This window comes from Budorcas taxicolor, chromosome 21 (assembly GCF_023091745.1).
Source record: "Budorcas taxicolor isolate Tak-1 chromosome 21, Takin1.1, whole genome shotgun sequence".
NCBI lineage: Eukaryota > Metazoa > Chordata > Mammalia > Artiodactyla > Bovidae > Budorcas > Budorcas taxicolor.
Genome location: NC_068930.1, coordinates 30,516,882 through 30,539,991, shown reverse-complemented (window position 1 = coordinate 30,539,991; position 23,110 = coordinate 30,516,882). Strand labels below are relative to the sequence as shown.

The 23,110-nt window shown below is 46.9% G+C and overlaps 1 protein-coding gene across 1 annotated transcript in view; it reads right to left on the bottom strand.

Annotated features, from left to right (window-relative positions):
- ABHD17C (abhydrolase domain containing 17C, depalmitoylase) overlaps positions 1-20,955 on the bottom strand; it is a 56,421-nt gene extending 35,466 nt beyond the window's left edge. The window contains exon 1 of the mRNA XM_052659948.1: positions 20,366-20,955. Coding sequence (XP_052515908.1) covers positions 20,366-20,955 — 590 coding nt within the window. The remainder of the gene's footprint in view (positions 1-20,365) is intronic.
- Between the last annotated feature and the right edge of the window lie 2,155 nt (positions 20,956-23,110).

The following is a 23,110-nucleotide window of genomic DNA, read 5'->3' as shown; positions in this document are numbered from 1 at the left end:
CCTAGGGTCAGAGACCCTCTCATTTCCAAGAAATTATAAGGGAGCTAGAGCCTGATAAGAACTCATAAAGCAGAGAGATTTCCAATAGGGTCAGAGGACTTATCTTACTAATACTTGTTGTTGAGACAGAAACTTGTCCAGATCCAGTCTGGGCTTAAGTCAGTAAACCCTTGTTAAAAACTGCCAAGTAGTAGGCTCTTGAGCAGCTGGTTGTGATAAACACCCTATATCCTTGGGGGAGAGCAGGGGACGTGACTCCAGGAAACCATCTGCAATGAAAATTCAAGCTCCTGAGGATAAGAACCCCACTTGGTAGTTATCCCTCCAGGCCAGGTCCATAAATCTCAGATGAGTTTTTAAGGATTTTCACTTTCCATCTAAAAAGAGAATTTCTGCCATTCCATTGGAAAAACTGGTTCAACTTTAAAACGCTCGGGAATAAAACACTGTTCTATTATTTAAAATAGGTCATAATGGCTCCTTAGAACCAATTTGAAGAATGAAATTAAAGAGAAGAATGAGAAAGAAAGCTCAGTAGTGCTTTAAAAAGGGAGGGAGGCAGGGGTGGAACTTCCCAGGCAGTCCAGTGGTTAAGACTTCTCTTTCCAACGCAAGGGGTGCAGTTCGATACCTAGTCAGGGTCCAAAGATCCCACATACCTTGCAGACAGGAAAAAAAAAACATGAAACAGAAGCACTATTGTAACAAATTCAATAATGACTTTTAAAAAATGGTCACATTAAAAAATATATGTCTTTAAAAGGGGGTGGCATCAAACATGAGAAGACTATGTGGCTGGAATATTTGCACACAGCTGACAAAATCATTAGAAAACAACCGTGGAAGTAATTCCTAATGGCAACAAATTGAAGAGGGAGCCCTTAGAACATTTTTAAAGTCAAAAGAAATATACTGAAACCGAGCCCTTGCTACTTAACAGCCACACCAGGTGATGTAAGTCATTTTCTCCTCCTCCACTTCCTTCTATCTTTGAATCAAGTAGTGATAACAGTGTCTCTCCTGCCTTTCTCATACAGCTATTCTCAGGAACAAAGACTGTGTCTGTGATAGTACTTCGGAGATTACAAAACCCTTTCGAAAAAACAGTAAGCTATTTTTCAAATCTTTAAAATAAAGGATATCTACTATTGATATAAACTTTTTCCTTTTCTTTCCCTCTTTCAGATTTTTAAAAATCCATATGAACAAACTTACATACAAGCACTTTACGTTTACTGATTTACTACTCATAACAAACACGACTGCATGTACAACTATCATTTCTCCATTTTACAGAAGAGGAGACCAAGTCATGAAGAAACGCACAGGTAGGTTTCAAACCCAGGCTGCTGGGCTGCTCTGTCCTTGCTCTGCATCATGGAGCTTCCCAAGAGTTATCAAGGGTCCTGTTTCCTCATCCTCAGCCACCTTCACTTTAGCAGGATCCATACAACAAAAGCGAATTCGTGAGGACCATCCAATCCAAGTGCTGAAAAGAACCTGAGTGGACATCTCAATAGGAAAGAAATCATTTCTATTCTTTCTTTCATTTGCTTTCCAAAGGTTCAGGAGGCTTTTTTGTTTGTTTTGTTTTCAGAATACGGTTAGACAAAAGCACTGAATTCTATGTGGGGGGAGGAGCAAGTCACTTCTCTGAGGGTATTCAGTCATGTTTTAAATGCCAACTAAAGACTGTCTGGGACTGTAGAAGTAGAAGATCTGGTGACAAGGCAAGACTGTACCAAGTGTCTAGCCAAACCTGACACACATCAGACGCTCAGCGTGCCCAAGGACGGTCACTTCTAAAAATGTTAACTTCTCATCATGCTCAGATCCTACAATTCTGAGAAAACAGATCCAAAACTACTAAGGACCATATTAATCTAGAGCACTGCTGTCCACGCTTTTCATCCTGCACCCTTTTCCTAAAAATGAGAACATGTATTCCTAGTGTACGTGTGTAGATGTATAGAAACTTATATACACATGTTTTAAAACACTATAAAATCTTATGAACATTTAAAACAAAAACATACACTGAAAAATAGCAGGAATCTAACAAAATGGTATAGACGACCTTATTTGCAAAGCAGAAACAGAGACACAGACATAGAGAACAATCGTATGGACACCAAGGCGGGAAAAGAGAGGTGGGATGCACTGGGAGACTGGGATTAACATAAGGAAACCCAACATATATATACTACTGTGTCTAAAATAGATAACTGATGAGAACCTACTCTATAGCACAGGGAACTCTACTCAGTACCCTGTGGTGACCTAAACGGGAAGGAAATCCAAAAACAGAGATATGTGCATACTCGCTGTTCAGTAGAAACTAATACAACATTGTAAAGCAACTATACTCCAATAAAAATTAAGACTAAATAAATAGCAAGCAGAAATATAAGTTCTGGTATTTCCTTTGCACATCCCAATGTACAAGTCTTGAGCATCTTGGATGATGCTCACCCCACCCCATCACCTGGGTAAAGGAGTAATAGGGAATACTGTGATTTCTGAACCAGAGCCCCAGGGTCCAGGGTCAAGATGACAGGGTCCACAATCTTGGCTCATCTCCGTGTGACCCTGTGTGACCCTGTGTCTCTGTGTGACCTGTGTCTTCGTGGGCCCCTGGGACCAGTCATTCCTGCCTGCTGGTGCTCAGTTTTCAAATCTTGTTGTGTGTTGGTCGCTTAGTCATGTCCAACTCTTTGCCACCCCATGGACTGTAGGCTGCGAGGCTCCTCTGTCCATGGGATTCTCTAGGCAAGAATACTGGAGTGGGTTGCCATTTTCTTCTCCTAGGGACCTTCCTGACCCAGCGATTGAATCTGGATCTCCTGCAAGTGGAGATAACAGTTTCCACCTTATAGATATGTTGATGATTAAAATAATGTATTGAGTGAAATGTGCTTAGCACAACACAGACAACCCAGGAATGATGGTTAAACCAGAACTGTCATTTAATGCAAACCACCTTCTTATAACTGGAGAAAAAGTGAGGCCCAAAGACATTACCTGACTTTCCAGGCCATGGAACTGGATATCTCAATGGTGGCCTAGAAGCCACCATCTCTTAGCTCCAGATCAGTTATCTTTTAACTGTACCTTAGGGGGTTCTCTGGTGGCCTAGTGGTTAGGATTCCTGGCTTTCACTGCCACGGCCTGGGTTCAGTCTCTTATTTGAAAACTGAGATCCCACAAGATACATGGTGTGGCCAAAAAAGGAAAAAGATATCTATATTAACTGTAACCTACTATTTCTAGATAAATGGAACACATTCTGGGGTCCTCAACTTTTCTATCTTTACAACACTGGTGTTGAAACCAAGGGTCAAGACTCCAAACCCTTTCCTTTGATAAAGATTTGGTATTAAATCTATTTAATACCTTCCTTAAATTTATTCTCACATGGCAATCCATGCTTCAAAGATGGTACAATACCAGAGCACACCAGAAAAAGCTCGTGTCTGCAGCTAGCTCATCACAGACTAATGCAGACAGCACGAGGATGTTACTGGGAGGCAGACAGCTAAGATTTGTGCATTTCAAAGATGCAGACTTTTCCTTTAAAAAAAAGAGAGAGACCTATTATAAAATAATGACAAAAGAGTAAAGATGGAGCGTGGGCTGAAGTATACAGATGCTATAAGAATGGCAGAATGTTGATAGCAGTTGAAGGTGGGTGAGAAAGACATGGTGTTTAATATTTTATTTGCCTTGTATATCATAATAAAGAGAAGACTCCTGAGAGTCCCTTGGACTGCAAGGAGATCAAATTGATTTAGTCAATCCTAAAGGAAATCAACCCTGACTATTCATTGGAAGGACTGATGCTGAAGCTCCAATACTTTGGGCACTTGTACCAAGAGCCCACTCATTGGAAAAGACTCTGATGCCGAGAAAAACTGAAGACAATAGGAGAAGAGAGCAGCAGAGGATGAGATGGTTGGATGGCATCACTGACTCAATGGACATGAATCTGAGCAAATTCCATGAGATAGTGAAGGACAAGGAAGCATGCAATGCTGCAGTCCATGGGGTGGCAAAGAGTCAGACACAACTTGGTGACCGAACAACAACAATCATAATAAAGTTTTCTTAAAAAATGGCAGGGGGGAAAAATAGCTGGTGTAGAAGTCTCAAGGACCTGCGGAAATGAAGACAACAGGGAGGGAGTCAGCGGAATTGGACGGACATTTTTCGCCCATTCTGCTTTCTCTTAATTGTCAGCTGAGATGAAAAAGATACATATTCCTCAACATTAGCAGCCACAACCACCTTCTCCAAGTCTTTCAAAAACATCAGCTGGTCATCAGTACATGTGTGGAGGACTGGGGGCATGCACTTTGACAGCAGGTAGACTTGCATCCACTCCTGGCCGATCAACAAGAAAGGCAAACGTCCCCCATCACTTCCAAGTAATCCTGTTACCCTTCTTGGGGTGGTCCCTGCAGGCAGCTTTGTCTTCCAGAAGGAGGGCCAGTCATGTGAAGGAGGGGACAGTGGGCTGTGGGGAGGACCTCAGTCCCCAGGGTCTGAGTTGCCCCTCTCCCTGTCCTGGCTGGGGTAGACATTCACACACCATTCAGGAGAGAGACCTCAACAGGAAGCTGTGTGTGTTCATCATTCAGTCATGTCTGACCTTCTGCAACCCCAAGGACTGTAGCCCACCAGGCTGCTCCATCCATGGGATTCTCCAGGCAAGAATACTGGAGTGGCTTGCCATGCCCTTCTCCAGGGAAAGCTGGGGCAGCCACAGATAACCGGTGGTGCAAGCAAAGGAGATTAAGACTCTGAATCTTAAACCTGCAAAGAAAGAGGCCTCAGTAAAAACACGGCCCACCCATCACCCCCTCCTGCACCCAATCATTCTCCTCACTGCTTTGATGACACTCAGTGGTCTTTGGTACAACACAAGGACTGTTGTACTGGGGTCTCTGTGCAAGCAAAAGAGTCAGTCTGACCGTGTCCTCAAAAAGATCGCATTCTTTTCTTTCTTCCTTTCTCCCTCCCTCCCTCCATTCCTTCCCTCCTTTCTTTTTTTTTTTTTTGCCACATCTTACAGGATCTTATTTCCCAGACCAGGGATGGAACCCACACTCCTTGCACTGTTAGTGTGGAGTCCTAGCCACTGGACTGCCAGGGAAGTCCCAAGGAGATTACATTCTTGCAGGAGTCAGACAGAACAAACCAAACACCCGGTGATGAGAGCTAGAACAGACGTATAATCAGAGTTCTGGGAGCAGAGAGAGGGCTGGCTGCCTGGTTGGCAAGGTTGTGCAGAGGAGACCAGTCAGTGGGAGTGGGGTGGGGTGGATTATGAACAGCCTGTGCTGGCCTGACAAGGGCATACCAGATAAAGACACAGAAAAGTCAAGACATGTTTTTCTCCCATAAACATACAGTCTTTTATTCCAAGCAGCACTTTTCAGAAAAGAGGTGCTCATGGAAGAGACAAGTCCTGAAAGATTTAGATTCCAGTTGTCTGGGGTGTGAATTAATTAGCCTTGAAATCCTTTAGTCAAAGAGAGGATGGGAGAATGACTCAAAAATAATACAAGGATGGAATTTAGAAGTTAAAGATGTCTATAAATGTCCCCAAGAAACTTTTGTCTCGAGGACTTCCCTGGTGGACCAGTGATTGAGAATCTGCCTCCCAACACAGGGGACACAGGTTTGATCCCTGGTCGGGGAACTAAGATCCCACATGCCATGGGGCAACTAAGCCTTAGTACTGCAACTACTGAAGCCATACGCCCTGAAACCTGAGCTCCACAACTAAGAACCGACACAACCAAATAAGCAAATAAATGTTTATTTTAAAAAAGAAACCTTTGTTTCAGTTAAGAGAGAAAATAAATGGAAATAGATTGGCAGAGGGATTATGCAAATTAAAACTGTCATCTTCACCATACTTAATCCTGCTAAAGTGACTATGATACTCTCACATTTTACACAAGGTGTGTAAACTCGGGTCCATCTGAGTCAGTATCAGGGTTTGCAGAAGATGTCCAGGAGAAGCCTGGAAGCAGACGGTAATGATGGGCCCCTGGGAGGACTGCAGAACAGAGGGGCAAGCAGAGCCTCCTGCAGGCTGCTAAGGGAGCTCGGCAAGCTCGGAGCCATCAAGCTGCTCTCCCAGTTCCTCAGAAGAGATGGCAGGCAAGCTCAGTGATCACTCCCCAGGGACAGGAAGTGACCAAAGAGCCACAACTTAAGCAAGCAGAACATACACAGCTTGATGCCACGGTGATGTCTCCTGGGGAGACTGTTAGCCGCTCAGTCATGTCTGACTCTTCTGCGACCCCATGACTGTGGGATCAAACCCACGTCCCCTGCACTGTGGGAAGATTCTTTACCATCTGAGCCAGCAGGGAAGCCCAAGTCTCCTGGGGAGACTAGTCACCCACCGGAACATCTGACCCTCCCATGCTGGGTTTGTTCAGGGGCCTGGCAAAACCAGATGAAATGACTAAACAGGCTGTTACGAGATGACCTTGGCAAGGAGGTGGGCAGAGGCCGGGCTACCCCAGGGACAATGCCAGTTCTCCCAAGTTCATTTTTGGTTTAACTGCTTTCCCTCTTTGAAGGGATGATTCCCAAATGTATCTGCAGTCCAGACTTCGTTTCTGAACTGGACTTAGACCCAACTGTCTGCTCTTCATCTCCACTGAGAAGTCTGATGCGCGGGGCTTCCCTGGTGGCTCAGTGGTAAAGAATCTGTCTGCCAATGCAGGAGACACGTGTTCCATCCCAGATCAGGGAAGATCCCACATGCCATGAGGAACTAAGCCTGTGCGCCACAACTACTGAGCCTGTGCTCTAGAGCCTGGGAGCCACAACTACTGAGCTCACGGGTCCTAGAGTCTCTGCTCCGTAACAAGAGAAGTCTGTGCACAGCAACTAGAGAGCAGCCCCTGCTCACCACAACTAGAAAAAAGCCCACGCAGCCACAAAGACCCAGCACAGCCAAAAATGAAAATAAATGTATAAATAAAATTATTTTTTAAAAAAGAAGTCTGATAGGCCCCTCAGACTCACTGGATCCAATGCTAGACTCCTGACCTCCCCCTCCCCCCAGTCCTGAACCACTTAATTACACCGCGCACCCCCCCAACCTTAATCAACTGCAGCTCTAAGTTTCCTGTTCTAGTGGCATCAGCCAGGCACCAGCATATACTGCTGCTTCTGCCTTTAAAGAAACATCCATATCTGAGCTCGTCCCTCCACCTCTGCTGTTACCGCTCTGGTCCAAGCCCCCATCATCACATATCTAAAGCACTGCAGGGGCAAGACAGCAAGAGAAAAAAGAACAGATAGCTGTGGGTGATGAACAGATAGGGAGGAAGGAACCAGTGGGGACTTTGCAACTGGGAGCTAGGTAAACAAAGTATGCTGAAAGGTCAGAGCCCTGAAGAGCTGTAATTACAATATGATGAGTCGGAGGTCCCGGAGGACTGCCCAGTGGCTGCAGACCTGAAGCAGCCAGAACCCCAGGACTTTAGGGAAGGAGACAGAGATGCGGAACCCTCTGCAGTTAAATGACAGATCAAACTATCTTACTTTCTCTTTTGCAATTATATTCTAGCTTCATATGTTCTTAACATACCTTTCTAGAATTTTCTTGATGTTTTTAGTAGGAAAAAACTAATATATCCCAATTAAATATGACTCCAGGTTCGTTTAAAAATTATTTTGTATGGCCTTGTTATATAAAATGTTTAGACATGATTAACACATGAAAGGCTTTATATATATATATATATATGTATACTTAAATGGTATGAATGTTAAGACAACAGTAATCATTAAATAACATAGCAACCAAAAATTCAACCAAATTCTGAATTCCAAAATTCAGAGACCTTGAAATATCCTTGCATTATTTATGACAACAGGGATAAATCCAGTTGCTCTAATTAAACCAACGTATAAGAATCTTGTTCTGGTATCACAGACCTTCACAGTCAATATAATTATCACTGCATATGGTCTGATTCTGTCCACGACATTCACTAAGAACAGTTTTGGGTAAGTTAGAATTCTCATGTGATTACCAACCATAATAATGGAGGTGTTAGCCAGCAGTTATAATTACCATCTGCAAACTCCCTCTTTGTGAATATACTCTGAATAAAGGCTTGCTGTGCATTTTTCCTCCAATGTAACTGTCCATTTAAAAATGTAAACTGAGGATTTCTCTGGTGGTCCAGTGGTTAAGACTCTGTACTTCAAATGCAAGAGACTATGGCTGGATCACAAGTCAGGGAACTAAGATCCTAGACGCCAAGCATCAGGGCCAAAAAAGAAAAAATAAATAAATTTAGGTATAAAAACATAAACTAAAGGAACAAACTAATAATCAGCATCGGAGGTTCTTTGTGTTCCTTTTCCATCCGAGGATTTAGGCAGTGCTTGGTTAACAAGTAATCTTGAGGTGACTGACTCTTCTCAGCAACCCAGCAAATCAATGACACGCGACAGTTAACTGTTAGTCTGAGCACTGAAAGCGAATGACCGAGGCTTTCTGGAAACAGGTTTCCAGTTTCACCATGGTGCCATGGTTTTAACACTCTGAAGTAAATCAATATTGTGGAAGTTATCAATGAGCTCCATTTCACGGAGACTTGAAAACTCAATATGAGATCTCTGGTACAAGGCATCATAGGAGCATTCGTATTTCAGAAGGAAATCTGTGCATTCAGGTCCTTAGACCAACTTTTGGAAATAAAGGTAACTCTATATATTGATATTAGACAACATATTAAAAAGCAGAGACATCACTTTGCCAACAAAGGTCTGTATAGTAAAAGCTATGGTTTTTCCAGTGGTCATGTATGGATGTGAAACTTGGACCACAAAGAAGACTGATCACCAAAAAATTGATGCATTTGAATTATGGTGCTGGAGAAGGCTCTTGAGAGTCCCTTGGACAGCATGAAGATCAAACCAGTCAATCCTAAAGGAAATCAACCCTGACTATTCATTGGAAGGACTGATGTTGAAGCTCCAATACTTTGGCCACCTGATGTGAAGAGCCAATCCATTGGAAAAGACCCTGATGCTGGGAAAGATTGAGGGCCGGAGGAGAAGGGGACACAGAGGATGAGATGGTTGGATGGCATCATTGACTCAATGGACAAGAGTCTGAGCAAACTCCAGGAGATGGTGAAGCACAGGGAAGCTAGGCTTGCTGCAGTTCATGGGGTCACAGGGAAGGACAAGACTTAGTGACTGAACAACAGCAACAATCTATCAAAGGTCGTCCCAGTAATAAAGAGCAACCAGAGTGTCCTGAGTGCTGGAGAGAGAGGAAATATCTTGTTTCACCCAGAATGCAAGTTCCGATACTGAGAGCTAAGCCTGGAAACAGCAGGGTGAGGGAAGAGAGCAGAGGAAGGGCTGGCAAAGTAACTGTGAGGTATTAGATTACAGGTAAGGTTTCCTCTCTTTTTAAGATCTCCTTTAGGGATATAAACACCTCAGTAGATGAAGTGCTATCTGATTTAAAATACTAACACACACCACGCTCCAGAGCCAGAGCTTGATATTTAGAGTCCTCGAGCTTAGAGGAAGAAATTCAGAGAGGCTCTTCCCCCTTTGTCACAAATAAAACTAACACTCCTTTACAGCTCTTTTATAGGTACACACACCAAGCTCCCTTGACCGGGGTATTATTTACATCTCTGGAGACGGGGGAGGGAGTAATTTCCCTAACACCTGATCTAAGTGTCCTGTCTGAGCTCCCCTGGTGTCTCAGTGGTAAGAACAGGACTGCAATGCAGGAGAAACAGGAGACCAAGTTCAGTCCCTGAGTGGGGAAGATCCCTGCAGAAGGAAACGGCGATCCACACGCTGTACTCCATGGGGTCCTAAAGAGCTGGACATGACTCAGCGACTAAACTACAGCTATGCAAAAGCGTGTGGTCTACAGCACGATCTGCGCATCCGGTGATCAGCGCTCTCAAGGACCTTGTTGCTGCTGTTCAGTCGCTCAGTCGTGTCCGACTCCTCGCAACCCCAAGGACTGCAGCACACCAGGCTTCCCTGTCCTTCACTATCTCCAGGAATTTGCTCAAGCTCATGCTCATTGAGTCTTAAACCACAAAAACACCCTGTCCGCTGTGCTCTGACTGTGTGGAAAACACTGCTAGAGTATGTGACATAAGGTCACTGTTATTATTATTACTGTTATCACTGTAGGCACAGGAAAGTTTTCTCTTCTTCCTTTCTAGGTTCTTTCAGTTCAGTTGCTCAGTCATGTCCAACACTTTGCGACCCCATGAATTGCAGCACACCAGGCCTCTCAGTCCATCACCAACTCCCGGAGTTCACTCAAATTCATGTGCACCGAGTCGGTGATGCCATCCAGCCATCTCATCCTCTGTCGTCCCCTTCTCTTCCTGCCTTCAATCCCTCCCAGCATCAGGGTCTTTTCCAATGAGGCAACTCTTCGCATGAGGTGGCCAAAGTACTGGAGTTTCAGCTTCAGTGTCAGTCCTTCCAATGAACACCCAGGACTGATCTCCTTTAGCTGGTCTAATAATTAAACTGATAAAAGATTAACAGGAGAAAAGCAAACAAGTTTAATAACACGTGTATCTGGGAAAGACCTAGGAAAACTGAGTAGCTCTGAAACAGTGGAAGCCCTCACCTTAAATGCCTTCTTCAGCTAAAGCAAAAGAAGAGGGTGGTGGGATACTCTCTGGGAGGTCACAAGGCAAAGCAGAGAAAACAAAGGTGAGGTTGTAATGCAAATTAAGTTATCACCTTCTGCACCAATGAGAGCTCTGCATTCATGATGAAGGTCACCTGCCCCCAACTTCCAGGAGCAGCCTGGAAGACACCCTTACAAATGGAGATTTCCCTTATACATGTAAATGTCTCTGATGCTGGGAAAGACTGAGGGAAGGAGAAGGGGGCGGGGGTGAGGTGATATGCAGCAATCAGGAGCATGAAGAGGTTTGCTGTAGAAAGAAGGAGCAGGTACACAGAGAGGAGACGGGAGACGCCAGCTCAGAAAGAGGAAGCTGAGAGGGTGGGAATCCAGGGTCTTGATGGCTTCCGAGCCCCCAGCTTCAGTCCCCATGAGGCTCACGAATCCTGCAAGTATGAGCGTGGCTGTGTGCCCTCACATGGTCTACACGAGTGGATTCCTGGCCACCAAAGACCTTTGACTAAAACCAACTGTATAAGTGTATTAAAAAAAATCTTCCCTAGCATTCATTTTTCTTCGAGTCTTAACCAATGAGGGCTTCCCTGGTGGCTGGGACAGCAAAGAATCTGCCTGCAATGCAGGAGACCCAGGTTCGATCCCTGCGTCAATAAGAGCTCAAGAAGGAAATTGCAATCCCTCCAGTATTCTTGCTTGGGAAATCCCATGGACACAGGATCCTGGTGGGCTACAGTCCATGGAGTTGAAAAGAGTCCAATCCTTAACTACAGTCTCTAGGCGAGTGCAACTCAATCGAGGCTGCATGCAAGCATACACATATGCACACACATGTGAATTCATGTTCTCTTATACATGTACACACACAGACACACATGCATGCATATGTCTAGACACACACACACATACACACGAAAAATATCTACCTAGGGCTGCTGAGATGCAGCCAGCCTTGAGATTCACTGGAGAGACAGAGTCCACCACGTTTCTCAGTGTAGTCAAGAGAAGCAAATTCAGAAACATTAGGTACTCTCCCTTAAAAATCACGAAACACAGCCTTACTTAAAGAAGGCACCTCAGAAGACATGTACAGTATGTCCCCTACATATGAACAAGGTCCATTTCTGGAAAGCATTCCTAAGTCCAACAAAGTTAGCCTAGGTGCCCAACTAACACAGTCGGTTATACAGTACTGTGCTGCCATAGGTTTGATACGCTTCACACAAATGACACACACACACACACAAAAAGCAAGACGCTTAACCCTTACAGTACAGTGCCTTGGGAAGTACAGGAGTAGAGTACAGCAGCCGCACAAGAGGGCTGGCATCGAGAGGCAGAGAGGAAGTGGGAGATGGTAGAGCTGAGGGGTCACCAGCAACAGGAGACGGAGGGCAAGCTGAGAGGTCATTCACGCCTGAGGCTGATGGAACGCATGCTCGCATCATTGAAAGTTCCCAGCTTAAAGGTGCGTTTGTAGGGAATGTACTGTAGTTGAGCCCTTGTTTTGAAAACAATGCGATGTAAAGCTCAGGAGTGTGGAGTGCCTCCCTGTGCAAGGTGACAACACGGATTAGAGGGGCTGTTGGAATTAAAACTAATTTCCCTAGTTCAAAAGGTTTTGTGTTCATCTCAGTTTTGCAAATTAAAGTTTTTATGAATCAGCAAGCCTATTATTTAAAGCAATCTAGGGCAGTGGGGCGGGGGGAATCATTCTAATACACAAATAATGATCTCCTAAGTACAGCTGTGTTGAGACTTCAGATTCTTGTACCCAAGGCTTCTTAAAGTGGAGCCGAATTATGGCCTCAAAATAGGTTAAGCAAAATCCGATAGAGTAAATCTGCCACCACCATGAACAGTGCAATCCCTGAAGGCACATTCTGGAGTCTTACATGGGGTTATTAATATGCATAGTTGTTGTTGTTTAGTTGCTAAGTCGTGTCTGACTCCTTCGAGGCCCCATGGAGTGTAGCCTGCCAGGCTCCTCTGTCCATAGGATTTCCCAGGCAAGAATACTGGAGCGGGTTGACATTTCCTTCTCCAGGGGATCTTCCTGGCCCAGGGACTGAACCTGGGTCTCCCGCACTGCAGGCAGGTTCTTAACCACTGAGCTACCTGGGAAGCCCTCATGTGAGTAGAGTAGTTATTAATTTGGAGAGAGGAACAGAAAGGCAGGCAGTAGCAGAAGGTTGGGAGTGATGTTAAGGATTTGCTCTAAGTGACCTCAGAAGAGTATCACTCAAATGACTTCAAGGGAAAAAAAGGGGGGTGCGGGGAAGGCCTTCCATGAATATTCCATTGTACCAGTAGAGTTTTCAGACTGAATTTTAGATAAGATTGAGCCTCCAATATTGCCCTAAATAAAAACAAGTATGCTCAGAAGAGGAAGCCCATTAAGGAGTAATTGACCATTAACACAAAAACTGAAAACGCTTGTCAGATCTTTGATACTTGGCTTACGAGCAGAAAGACCCCTCGAAAAACAGAACCATCGGAGGGAATTCCCTGTGGTCACTGGCTAAGACTCTGAGTTCCCAATACAGGAGGCCTGGGTTTGATCCCTAGTCAGGGAACTAAGATCGCACAGGTTACAACAAAGATCCTGCATGCCACAGCCAAAGCCCAGCACAGCCAAAGAAATAAGTAAATATTTTAGGAAAAAAAAAAAAAAGAACCAAGGGAAAGTGAGGTTTAGTAGGATTAGGGCGACCGCTCAGAATCTGGCTGTGCTAGAGAGAAACCCAGCAATGACGGATCGGGGAAGGCAGACTGAGGAACCAGGTGCAGTCCAAGAGCGCTGGAGGAGGGCAGTGGAGCCACAGTGAGCCACAGAAACACACTGCGCCTGTGTCAGTCTCAACAGGTCTGCTCTTAAGAGCTACATTTTTATCAGTGGGATATTTGCACACTGATTACCTTGAATGTCAAGCTGCTATTCTATTTCCATTCTAGGAAGACCACTGTGCATTCACGCATCACACCATTCACAGAACATTCTGTTTACTTTGTCCCTAATCAATGAAACTAAGGTAGAAACACGAGCATTCTTCCTTTCATCGTACCATGGAATTCCCTCTGAGAAAACTGAGAACAAAGAAGTTAGGTCATTAACTTTAACCTGCTTGGGAAACTAGTCACTGTTTGGCTCTTCCCAAGAGAAATCCATCCTGACTCATAAATGTAAACAACATCCACAACCAATAGCAGGTGCGTTTCAAGATCCCACAACCTGAGGGTATACATTATAGTCTTCCCAAGACAGAGATTTTCCAATTATATGGATCCTTTAAATCACAAAGGGAAAAGTTATAAAAGGGCAACACATGGCTACACATTTAAAGTTTCTCTAAAATCTAATCGATCTCACACAAAAAAGAAAGTTTCACATTAACAATAGTATCAAAGAAAGTTTCACATTAACAATAGTATCAATGTATGTGTGTTTGATGGTTAATGGCTCATTCGTTGAAAGAAGGAATGAGTGAAGGGAAATAGTCTTTTGTAACTTGTCACAGTTTAGACCATAAAGAATCCACCTGTAACGCAGGAGCCCCAGGTTCAATCAATCCCTGGGTCAGGAAGATCCCCTGGAGAAGGTAATGGCAACCCACTCCAGTATTCTTGCCTGGAGAATTCCATAGACAGTGGAGCCTGGTCCATGGGGTTGCAAAGAGTAGGACACAACTGAGCAACTAATACTTTTGTACCTAGACACTGTAAGTCCTTTCTTCCCCCAGCATCTCTGCTTGCGATATCTTAGTTCCGTGACCAGGGGTGAAACCTGGGCCCCTGCAGTGAAAGCACAGAGTCCTGACCACTGAGCCACCAGGCAATTCCCTGAAAATTCTTATTTACCTTCCTCTCTCAGCTTGCTTTCTCTGACAATGTTACCAAACGCCTCTCTCCTCCACAGTTTTTGCATGAAGCAACTTCTGTAGATGGTGATGGTAAACACTAACAACAAATTGACTCACAAATGCCCCTACTTTCCTGTTTCTCTAGATGAAGATGTTTCAGCTAAAATTCTCCCCACTTTACTTACATTACACCTCATTCCTTGAGTTATTTGCTTGTTTGGGTTTACACCTTCAAATCAGCTTGATTTTGATTCACTCCTTCTTGAATCACAAGCTCCAATTCTGCAGCCTAAAGCTGCTCACATCCAAAAAGGATGTGTGTTGAGGAGGCTTAATTCGCCTACTTAATCCCACTTTAACCAACAGGCAGCTTTTCCTGCACAGATTAATCACTCCCCTTCCCCTCAACCCAGATTACAACACTGCGCTCCAATAAGGTTACAATGATTTTCATAGTGTCCTTTCTACAGATACTTCTAAAAGTGACTCCAATTCACTCCCTCAATTGCTTGGCTACACAGCATGCTTGTAAAGGGCATCAGTAACTCAAATGTAAAACATGTCCCCACCTTCAAGGCCTCCACCATGCTTAGATTCTCCACTGTCTCTCTCACTGTTCCAATACCAACTGCCCGTAGGCTGAACAGTGTCTATGTGTATGTGAGTGTAAGCACGTGTCCCATGCCCAAAATTTATCTGTTGAAACCTAACCCACAGGGTGATGTTTTGGGACGTGGGGCTTTTGAAAGGTGACTAGGTCTTGAGGGTAAAATCCATATGAATGGGATCAGTGCCCTTATGAAAAGTAAAAGTGTTAGTTCCTCAGTCGTGTCTGACTCTTTGTGACCCCATGGACTGTAGCCTGCCAGGCTCCTCAGTCCATGGAATTCTCCAAGCAAGAATACTAGAATTGGTTGCCATTCTCTTCTGCAGGGATCTTCCCGACCCAGGCAGGGATCGAACCCGGGTCTCCTGCATTGCAGGCAGATTCTTCACCACTGAGCCCCCAGGGAAGTCCTTATAAACCAGCCCAAGAAAACTCCCTTGGCTCTTCCACCTTGTGAGGACATAACGAGAAGCTGGCAACCAGAAAAAGGGTTCTTGCCAGAGCCTGACCATGCTGACACCCTGATCTCAAGACTTTCAGCCTCCAGCACTGATAAATTTGTGTTGCTTTTAAGCCACTCACTCCACGGTACTTTGCTATAGCAGTCAAACCGTATAAGACATCAGCTTCTTTCTTCTAAGCTCAGTCTATACCCTCCTTTCAAATCCAACCTCTCTTCTACACACGTTTCAGTCATTTTTCAAATGCTTAAAACAATCACCTCTTGCCCAACTAGCAATGAGCCACCTTCCTCGCCTTCAAGTTTACTTCCTCCGCAAACCCTTTAGATGACTTGCCTACTTACTTAGGGGACGTGCTACCTTTACCTATGGAAACACCAAGCAGTGACTGCGTTTGACGTCCTCCATGAAGGACTGGACCCATGGCTAGAGCATGCAGAGAGGGTGGGCCAAAAAGTTTGTTCAGATTTTTCCATAATATCTTGAAAAACCCAAGCAAACATTTTGGCCAATCAGCATGGAGAAAGGATGCAGAGAAATACAAAAGGGTTAGTGTTACTCTGTTGTTCAACAGACATACTTCAAGGTTGCAAGCATGAGAGATAGTGGATACAAAGTGGATCAGACCTTGAGCCAAAACAATTTTTTTTTTTTTTTGAGCCAATACATTGTAACCCCTTTCTTTGCCTATGATTATGCCCATGGATACCAGATCCTAGAGGTAAAATAGATGCAACTTATTTTAAGAAAATTAGGAAAATTTGAATCTATTTATTTATGGGGTGCCCATATGTGCAAACCACTAAACAAATATTTAATGAGTTCCTATTATCTTAAGGCACTTTGCCTGTTGTTGGGAATACAGAAGACAGGAAGTCTTTGCCCTCAGGGAACTTCCAACTCAGTGAGATGCAGTTAAACAACAAGAAACAGCAACACAGTGTGATTAGTGCAGGTGAAGGAACAGTACCACCTGTGCAGGAACACCAAGGGCTCACGAACCCAATCAGGATCCAGTTGGGATGGAGAACTAGGGGCACAGGAAAAGGACCCACACAAAAGGCCAGACGAGCACCAGAAGGCCTTACAGTCCTCCTGGGGGAACAACCTAAGTGCAGAGATGGAAATGATTTAGGATGGGGTTGGCTTTCCAATCAGAGTTCTGAGCAGCCTGGTTCATCGGATCAGGAAACAGAAAGTTCCCCAAGGCAGGCATGAAGACTGGGAATAGAAAAGGGGACCTGAGGGGCTTCCCTGCTGGCTCATTGACAAAGAATCTGCCTGCCAATGCAGGAGACACTGGTTCAGTCTCTGATCCAGGAAGATCCCATATGATGTGGAGCAACTAAGCCCATGTGCCACAACTACTGAGCCTGTGCTCAAGAGCCTAGGAGCTGCAGCAAGAGAAGCCATCACAATGAGAAGCCCGCGCACCACAACTAGAGAAAGGCCCACACAGCAACAAAGACCCAGCACAGCCAAAAATAAAATAAATAAGTAACATTTTAAGAAAGAAAAGGGGATCTGAGCTAATCAGCCACAGAACAATGGGTATATGTGGTGGGAGGTACTGCTGCTGGGGCCATGACCTGAACAGTCATAAATGGGTGGAGAAGACGGCATCTTCCAGGCAAAGTAGAACAGAAATCTACAGACAGCAGACCAAGGGGAAAGGCTGTTCAGGGATTGCTTAGCTTCAGAGTCAAGTAACTCCTAGCCTATTAAAATAACTGAGACATGTATATGCACCTCTAGAGAAATCTGATAAATCAGACTGCATGGTAATGTGGAAACAGTCCTAAACTAGCAATCAGGAGACCTTCTTGATCTTCCTTGAACCTCTGTCAAATGAGGGTGCAAAAGGACAGTGTCCATAAATGAGAAGGTAAATTAACTTAGTCCTTTCCAGCCTGCATTCTTTTTCTTCTTAAAAAAAGAAAAAGAAAACAAAACATAGTCTACAGGTATAGTGCTCACAGGCAAAACTACTGCTTTGCGAGACATTTGCTTCAGATATATAGAGCTCAGAAGAATTGATGCTTTTGAACTGTGGTGTTGGAGAAGACTCTTGAGAGTCCCTTGGACTGCAAGGAGATCCAACCAGTCCATTCTGAAGGAGATCAGTCCCGGGTGTTCTTTGGAAGGAATGATGCTAAAGCTGAAACTCCAATACTTTGGCCACTTCATGCGAAGAGTTGATTCATTGGAAAAGACTCTGATGTTGGGAGGGATTGGGGGCAGGAGGAGAAGGGGACAACCGAGGATGAGATGGCTGGATGGCATCACGGACTTGAGGGACAAGAGTTTGGGTGAACTCCGGGAGATGGTGATGGACAGGGAGGCCTGGCGTGCTGCGATCCATGGGGTCACAAAGAGTCGATCACGACTGAGCGACTGAACTGAACTGTGTATGTGTGCTGGATCTAGATGCAAAACGTAAAATGTGTTCCTTCTTGTGGGGTCACAATCAAAAAAGTTTGAAAAGCACAAGGTGTGTAAGGTTTCTTCAAATCCTAAGACTGTCATTTAGCCTTTAAGTTCTAAACTATTTAACAGGTGAGTAAATCAACCTTGATGTGAGTTCTGGCATAAAACTAAATTCCAAGCAAAGGTGAGCTATGTGCTCAGCTTTGTGCTGTGTGTACTAAATTACTTCGGTTGTGTTTGATTCTTTGGGACCCTATGGACCATAGCCCACCAGGCTCCTCTGTCCATGGGATTCTCCAGGAAAGAACACTGGAGTGGGTTACCACGCCCTTCTCCAGCGACACAGGGATTGAACGTACATCTCTTATGTCTCCTGCACTGGCAGGCAGGTTCTTTACCACTAACATCACCCCATCACACAATTCAAAATTTAACCTTACCCAAAGCCATGCCCATAATTAAATTACATATGACACATGTCTCCGGGAAATAATTATGTCTCATGTATCTTGTAACACAGACACACCTGCGTATTCAGGGCAAAGGACTTGCCTCATGTCTGAAAAATATTTCATTCTAGTCTAGACACTTACATATAGGAACAGTGTTCTACAGAAATTTCACCAAATAACCTACTCAAGGTGGGATTATGTTTCACTTTAAGAAGATCTAATGCCAACCCTTAATTTTAATACCTTGACCAACAGCAGCTACTAGATCGTGTGTGACAAGCATATATGTGAAACTCTTTACTGAAACAGGTGACTTTTTAACTACTTGTAGATTCTGACTCGGGGGCTTCCCTGGTGGCTCAGCAGTAAAGAATCCACCTGCCAGTGCAGGAGACAAAGATTCAATCCCTGGATTAGGCAGATCCTCTGGAGAAGAAAATGGCTACCCACTCACTCCAGTATTCTTGCCTGGATACTCTCATAGACAGAGGTGCCTGGTGGGCTACAGTCCATGGGGGTCTCAAGAATTGTACAACCTCAGCCTAAACCACTTTCAGAAAGCTTCATCCAAACGAAGTCCTTCAAGACTTGCAGAGAATAATGTGAATAAGCAACGTATGAAATGCTAAGTATTTTCCTGTTGGATAGGCCATTTTCCCAGAAAGGCACAGAATAATTTATGAACATATGCATGAGCAAGAATGAGGACAAAAATCACTAACGTTGGCAGTCTGCAAGTGCCAGGCAAACACATTTTAGATAAAGACTACACCTGTCAGTAGCTTAACAGTGCCAATTATACCTATTCTGGGGGCTCTTTCATCTGAAGCAATCCGATGTCAGAGAAGACATGACCTCACGTGTTTTCACCATCCTGCTACTAGATGGCTGGGGTGAAGTCACAGATACCCAGACTGGAGCACAAACAGGTGGACGTCACTTGCCCACTTACGTGACTTTTGGGTAACTAGAGACTAAAAGTCAAGTTTGGTTTGCTGGTCTTACCATGTCTAGCCCCGAAACCAAGCCCGCAGTTTGTGCCTTGCACATAAAAGACTCTCTCAGTAAACACTTCCTAGTCCTCTTGTGAATGCTCATTCAAGGTCAAGAGATTCCCCAAGCCCTTTAAGCACAAGATTCGAACTCCTCTTGGGGTTGTTGTTGTTGTGTTTTTTTAACTAAGTTTCTGATAAAGATTCCAGGCTCACCACCACCAGCTAAACTTCCTGACCGCCTTGCCAGCTACTCAGCCCCAGAAGTCCAACTTCACACCACCCGACCTTCCAGCTCCCTCCAAGGCCGCGCAGACGTGGCCCCGCTGAGCACTTTACAACCGGAACGTATTTTGGAAGCCGTCCCGCCGCGCCCCCTGACTTTACAAGGAAGGAAACAAGAGGTTTGAGCTCATGCGCCTTGCCCAAGGTCACTTCACCCTGAGGCCCTCCAGCCTCCGGCCGCCGGCTCACACAAACTCAACGCGAACCAAGTTGTCTCTGCCCGGTATTTAAGCATGCCCACACTGCCACTTGTGGTGCCCAGAACCACAAAAGACCCAGCCGGGGAGATCGGGGGCACCCAGGCGTGCCAAAGCAGGCAAAACCCTGCGAATCTGAACTCTCCATGAACCACAGGGCTGGCGGGGTTCTTGAAGGGGGTGAAAGAAAGCCAGGGATGGAAAAGAAAAGAGAAGCCACCACGGCCGCGGAGGGGTGTGTGTGTGTGCGTGGGGCGGGGGGGGGGGGGGGGGGGGGAATCTCTGTTCGCCCACAGCCCCGAAGGAGGGTCCCTCTCCCCTCAGGCCGCCCCAGAGGCCCCCAGGGGATGCCAGCCCGGCCCCCTAGCAGCGGCCGGCCAGGCCTGGCGATCCTCGCCGGGCTCACCGGGTGCGCAGCGCCTGCCACGCGGCGTCGATGTCGGCGTAGAGGTTCTTCTCGGAGGGCTTGCCGGAGCTGACGCCGTAGCCGGAGTAGTCGTAGGAGAAGATGTTGCAGTTGATGCGCGAGCCCAGGCCGATGTAGAAGCTGCACATCTGGCCCAGGTCCACCGCGTTGCCGTGCGAGAAGAGCAGCGTGTAGCGGCTGGAGGGCGCGCAGCGCACGAACATGCAGCCTAGCCGGTTGTCCCGGGCGGTGCGCGAGAAGAAGACCTCGACGGCGTCCAGCTCGCGCTGCGAGTACTGCCAGTCGGCGCGCTCGCTCAGGTGCAGGCTGCACGCGCCGGGCCCCGCGCCCCCCTCCTCGGGCTGCTGCGGCGCCGGCTGGGCCGCGGCGGAGGCGGAGGAGGTGGAAGCGGCCGAGGCCGGAGCGGGCGCGCCGGGGCCGCGCTGCTCCGGCGCCAGCACCGTGTAGGTGGGCTCGGGCGGCAGGAAGGCCAGCTTGGCGGCGATGCGGCTCGGGCAGGGCGGGCAGCAGAAGAGCCAGCACAGCTCGCCCAGCGAGAAGCCGTTCATCCTGGGGCCTGGCTCGGGCATCGGGGCGGCTGGAGCGCGCCGCCGCCGCCGCCGGCACGGCAGGCAGGCAGGCAGGCCGGCCGGCTGGGGAGCGAGGGCGGGCGGGCGCGCGGCGAGGAGCGGGCGAGCGGAGGGCGGCTGCGGCCCGCCCGCCCGGCGGCTGGAGGAGGGGGCGGGGAGGCGCAGGGGGGGGCGGGGCCGGCCCGGCGGGCGCGGCGCCGGAGCCGGGGCGGGTCAGCAGCGGCCCCGCGGGCCGGGGGAGGCTCGGGCGTCCCGAGCCCGCGCGCGGCACACAAAGCCGGCGGCGGCGGCCATGCCGGCTGGAGCGCGCCGCCCCCGCCCCTCCCCCGCCCCCCGGCTCCCGCACGCCCGCCGCCGCCGCCGCCTCTTCCGGGTTACCGCGGGCCCGCGCCCCCGCCGGGACCCGGGCCGGGCCGGGCCGGGGTCCGGGCGGGGCTGCCCGGCCGCCTACCCCCGACTCCGCGCGCGGGGGCGCGGGCACCTGCTCTGGCCTGGGAAGCGCGTCCTCCTCCCCGGGACGCCCAGGCGCCCGGAGCAGGGGGGCGCCCCGGCTTAGGGCCTGTATGCAGGGGCAGGTGGGTAGATCCCCAGAGGGGTTTCGCGAGGGCACGCGGGCACCTTTGCCCCCCTGGGAAGCAAGACCCGAGGCCGACAGGGCCTTTCCGGGAGCGCAGAGGCCCGAAGCAGCGGAGCGCTCCGGGTTTGGCATGGGGGCACGTGGGCCGATCGGGGGACGGTGGAGGGTGGGGACAATGGAAGGGGAGCAGGTATACTCCCGAATCGGACTCTTCCCCTCTCTCTCCCCACTCCCAGGAATTCCCTTCCCTAAATCCAAGTTTTCTCATGCGTGGAGATTCTTGGGGATTTGTTGAAGAATTAACGAGTGAAAGAGACTTGAACCTGAAATTCTTGGCTCTTTGTGTCCATTGGTGCTTTCTGAGCTGGCTCTTCCCGAAGTCTCAGGACCATCAGGCGAACTGGTGGTGTAGGATAGAGCGCCGGTGGATCGCTGCATCTCCCTGTTACAGGAGTTTTTTCTGCCTATGTAGCTACAGCATTGAGCTTCCCTGGTGGCTCAGTGGTAAAGGATTCGCCTGCCAGTGCAGAGACCCAGGTTTGATCCCTGGGTGGGGAAGATACCCTGGAGTAGGAAATGGCAGCCCACTCCAGTATTCGTGCCTGGAGAATCAGAGGAGCCTGGCGGGCCCCAGTCCATAGGGTCACAAAGAGTCAGACACAACTTACCAACTAAACTACAGCCACAGTATTACTCTCCTAGGGGCATGACTGGGCCTTCAGTAAATCCCTGTGTCCATAAAAGTCAGCCATTATAACAGGGCCACTCTGCATATTTAGTATTATGCTACGTTGCCACTGTCGTTTCTCATCTCAAGGGCAGTAGATTTTCTAGTGGTAACTGGGTGTCCTTTACAGCCCTAGTTCCTCTAGACTTGTTTCTGGAATCCATTTTAATGGTCTTAATCAGGAAAGATTTTACAATGATTTAAATCCTTTGTAAACTTGGCATTCACCTTTAAGTGATTTTTTTTTTTTTTTCAAATATTACTCTCGGTGCCTTGAAACTGAGTAGGCTCTGGTGCCAATTTCACAGAGCCTTCCACAACTTCCTTTTTCTTCCTGATTTGGCAGCTGAATTCCCTTTCAGGAACTGACAGGAGATACCCTTCCTGATTGCCAGCAGGGCAGCTAGAGACAAGGAAATTGGCAGCATCACCACTCTGGGTCTCTTGTGTTAACTCACAGATGTCCAGGAGAATTTAAACTTTCCTCCTGGCTTTTGTGGAAGGTGTTATTTTTGAGCACCCTCATCTAAATGAATTTGCCCATCCTGATTTCAGTAACCTTCAGGACCAGGTTTGAAAAGATTATTTGTTCACTAAAATAAATTTTAAATGTTGTTGAAACTATCCAAGAAATTGGCTAAAGAAAACTTGGTTAGCAAAGTTTGTTCAGATTAAATATTTGAAGTCTATTTTAAAGTTATTCACACTTGGTGACCTTTCACCCAAAACCAATTCTTTTCTTTCTTTTAATTTATTTGGCTAGCTGAAGCATGTGGTATTTACTTCCTCAATCAGGGATGAGACTTCCTGCATTGTAATTGAGGAATCTTAACCACTGAACCACCAATTGT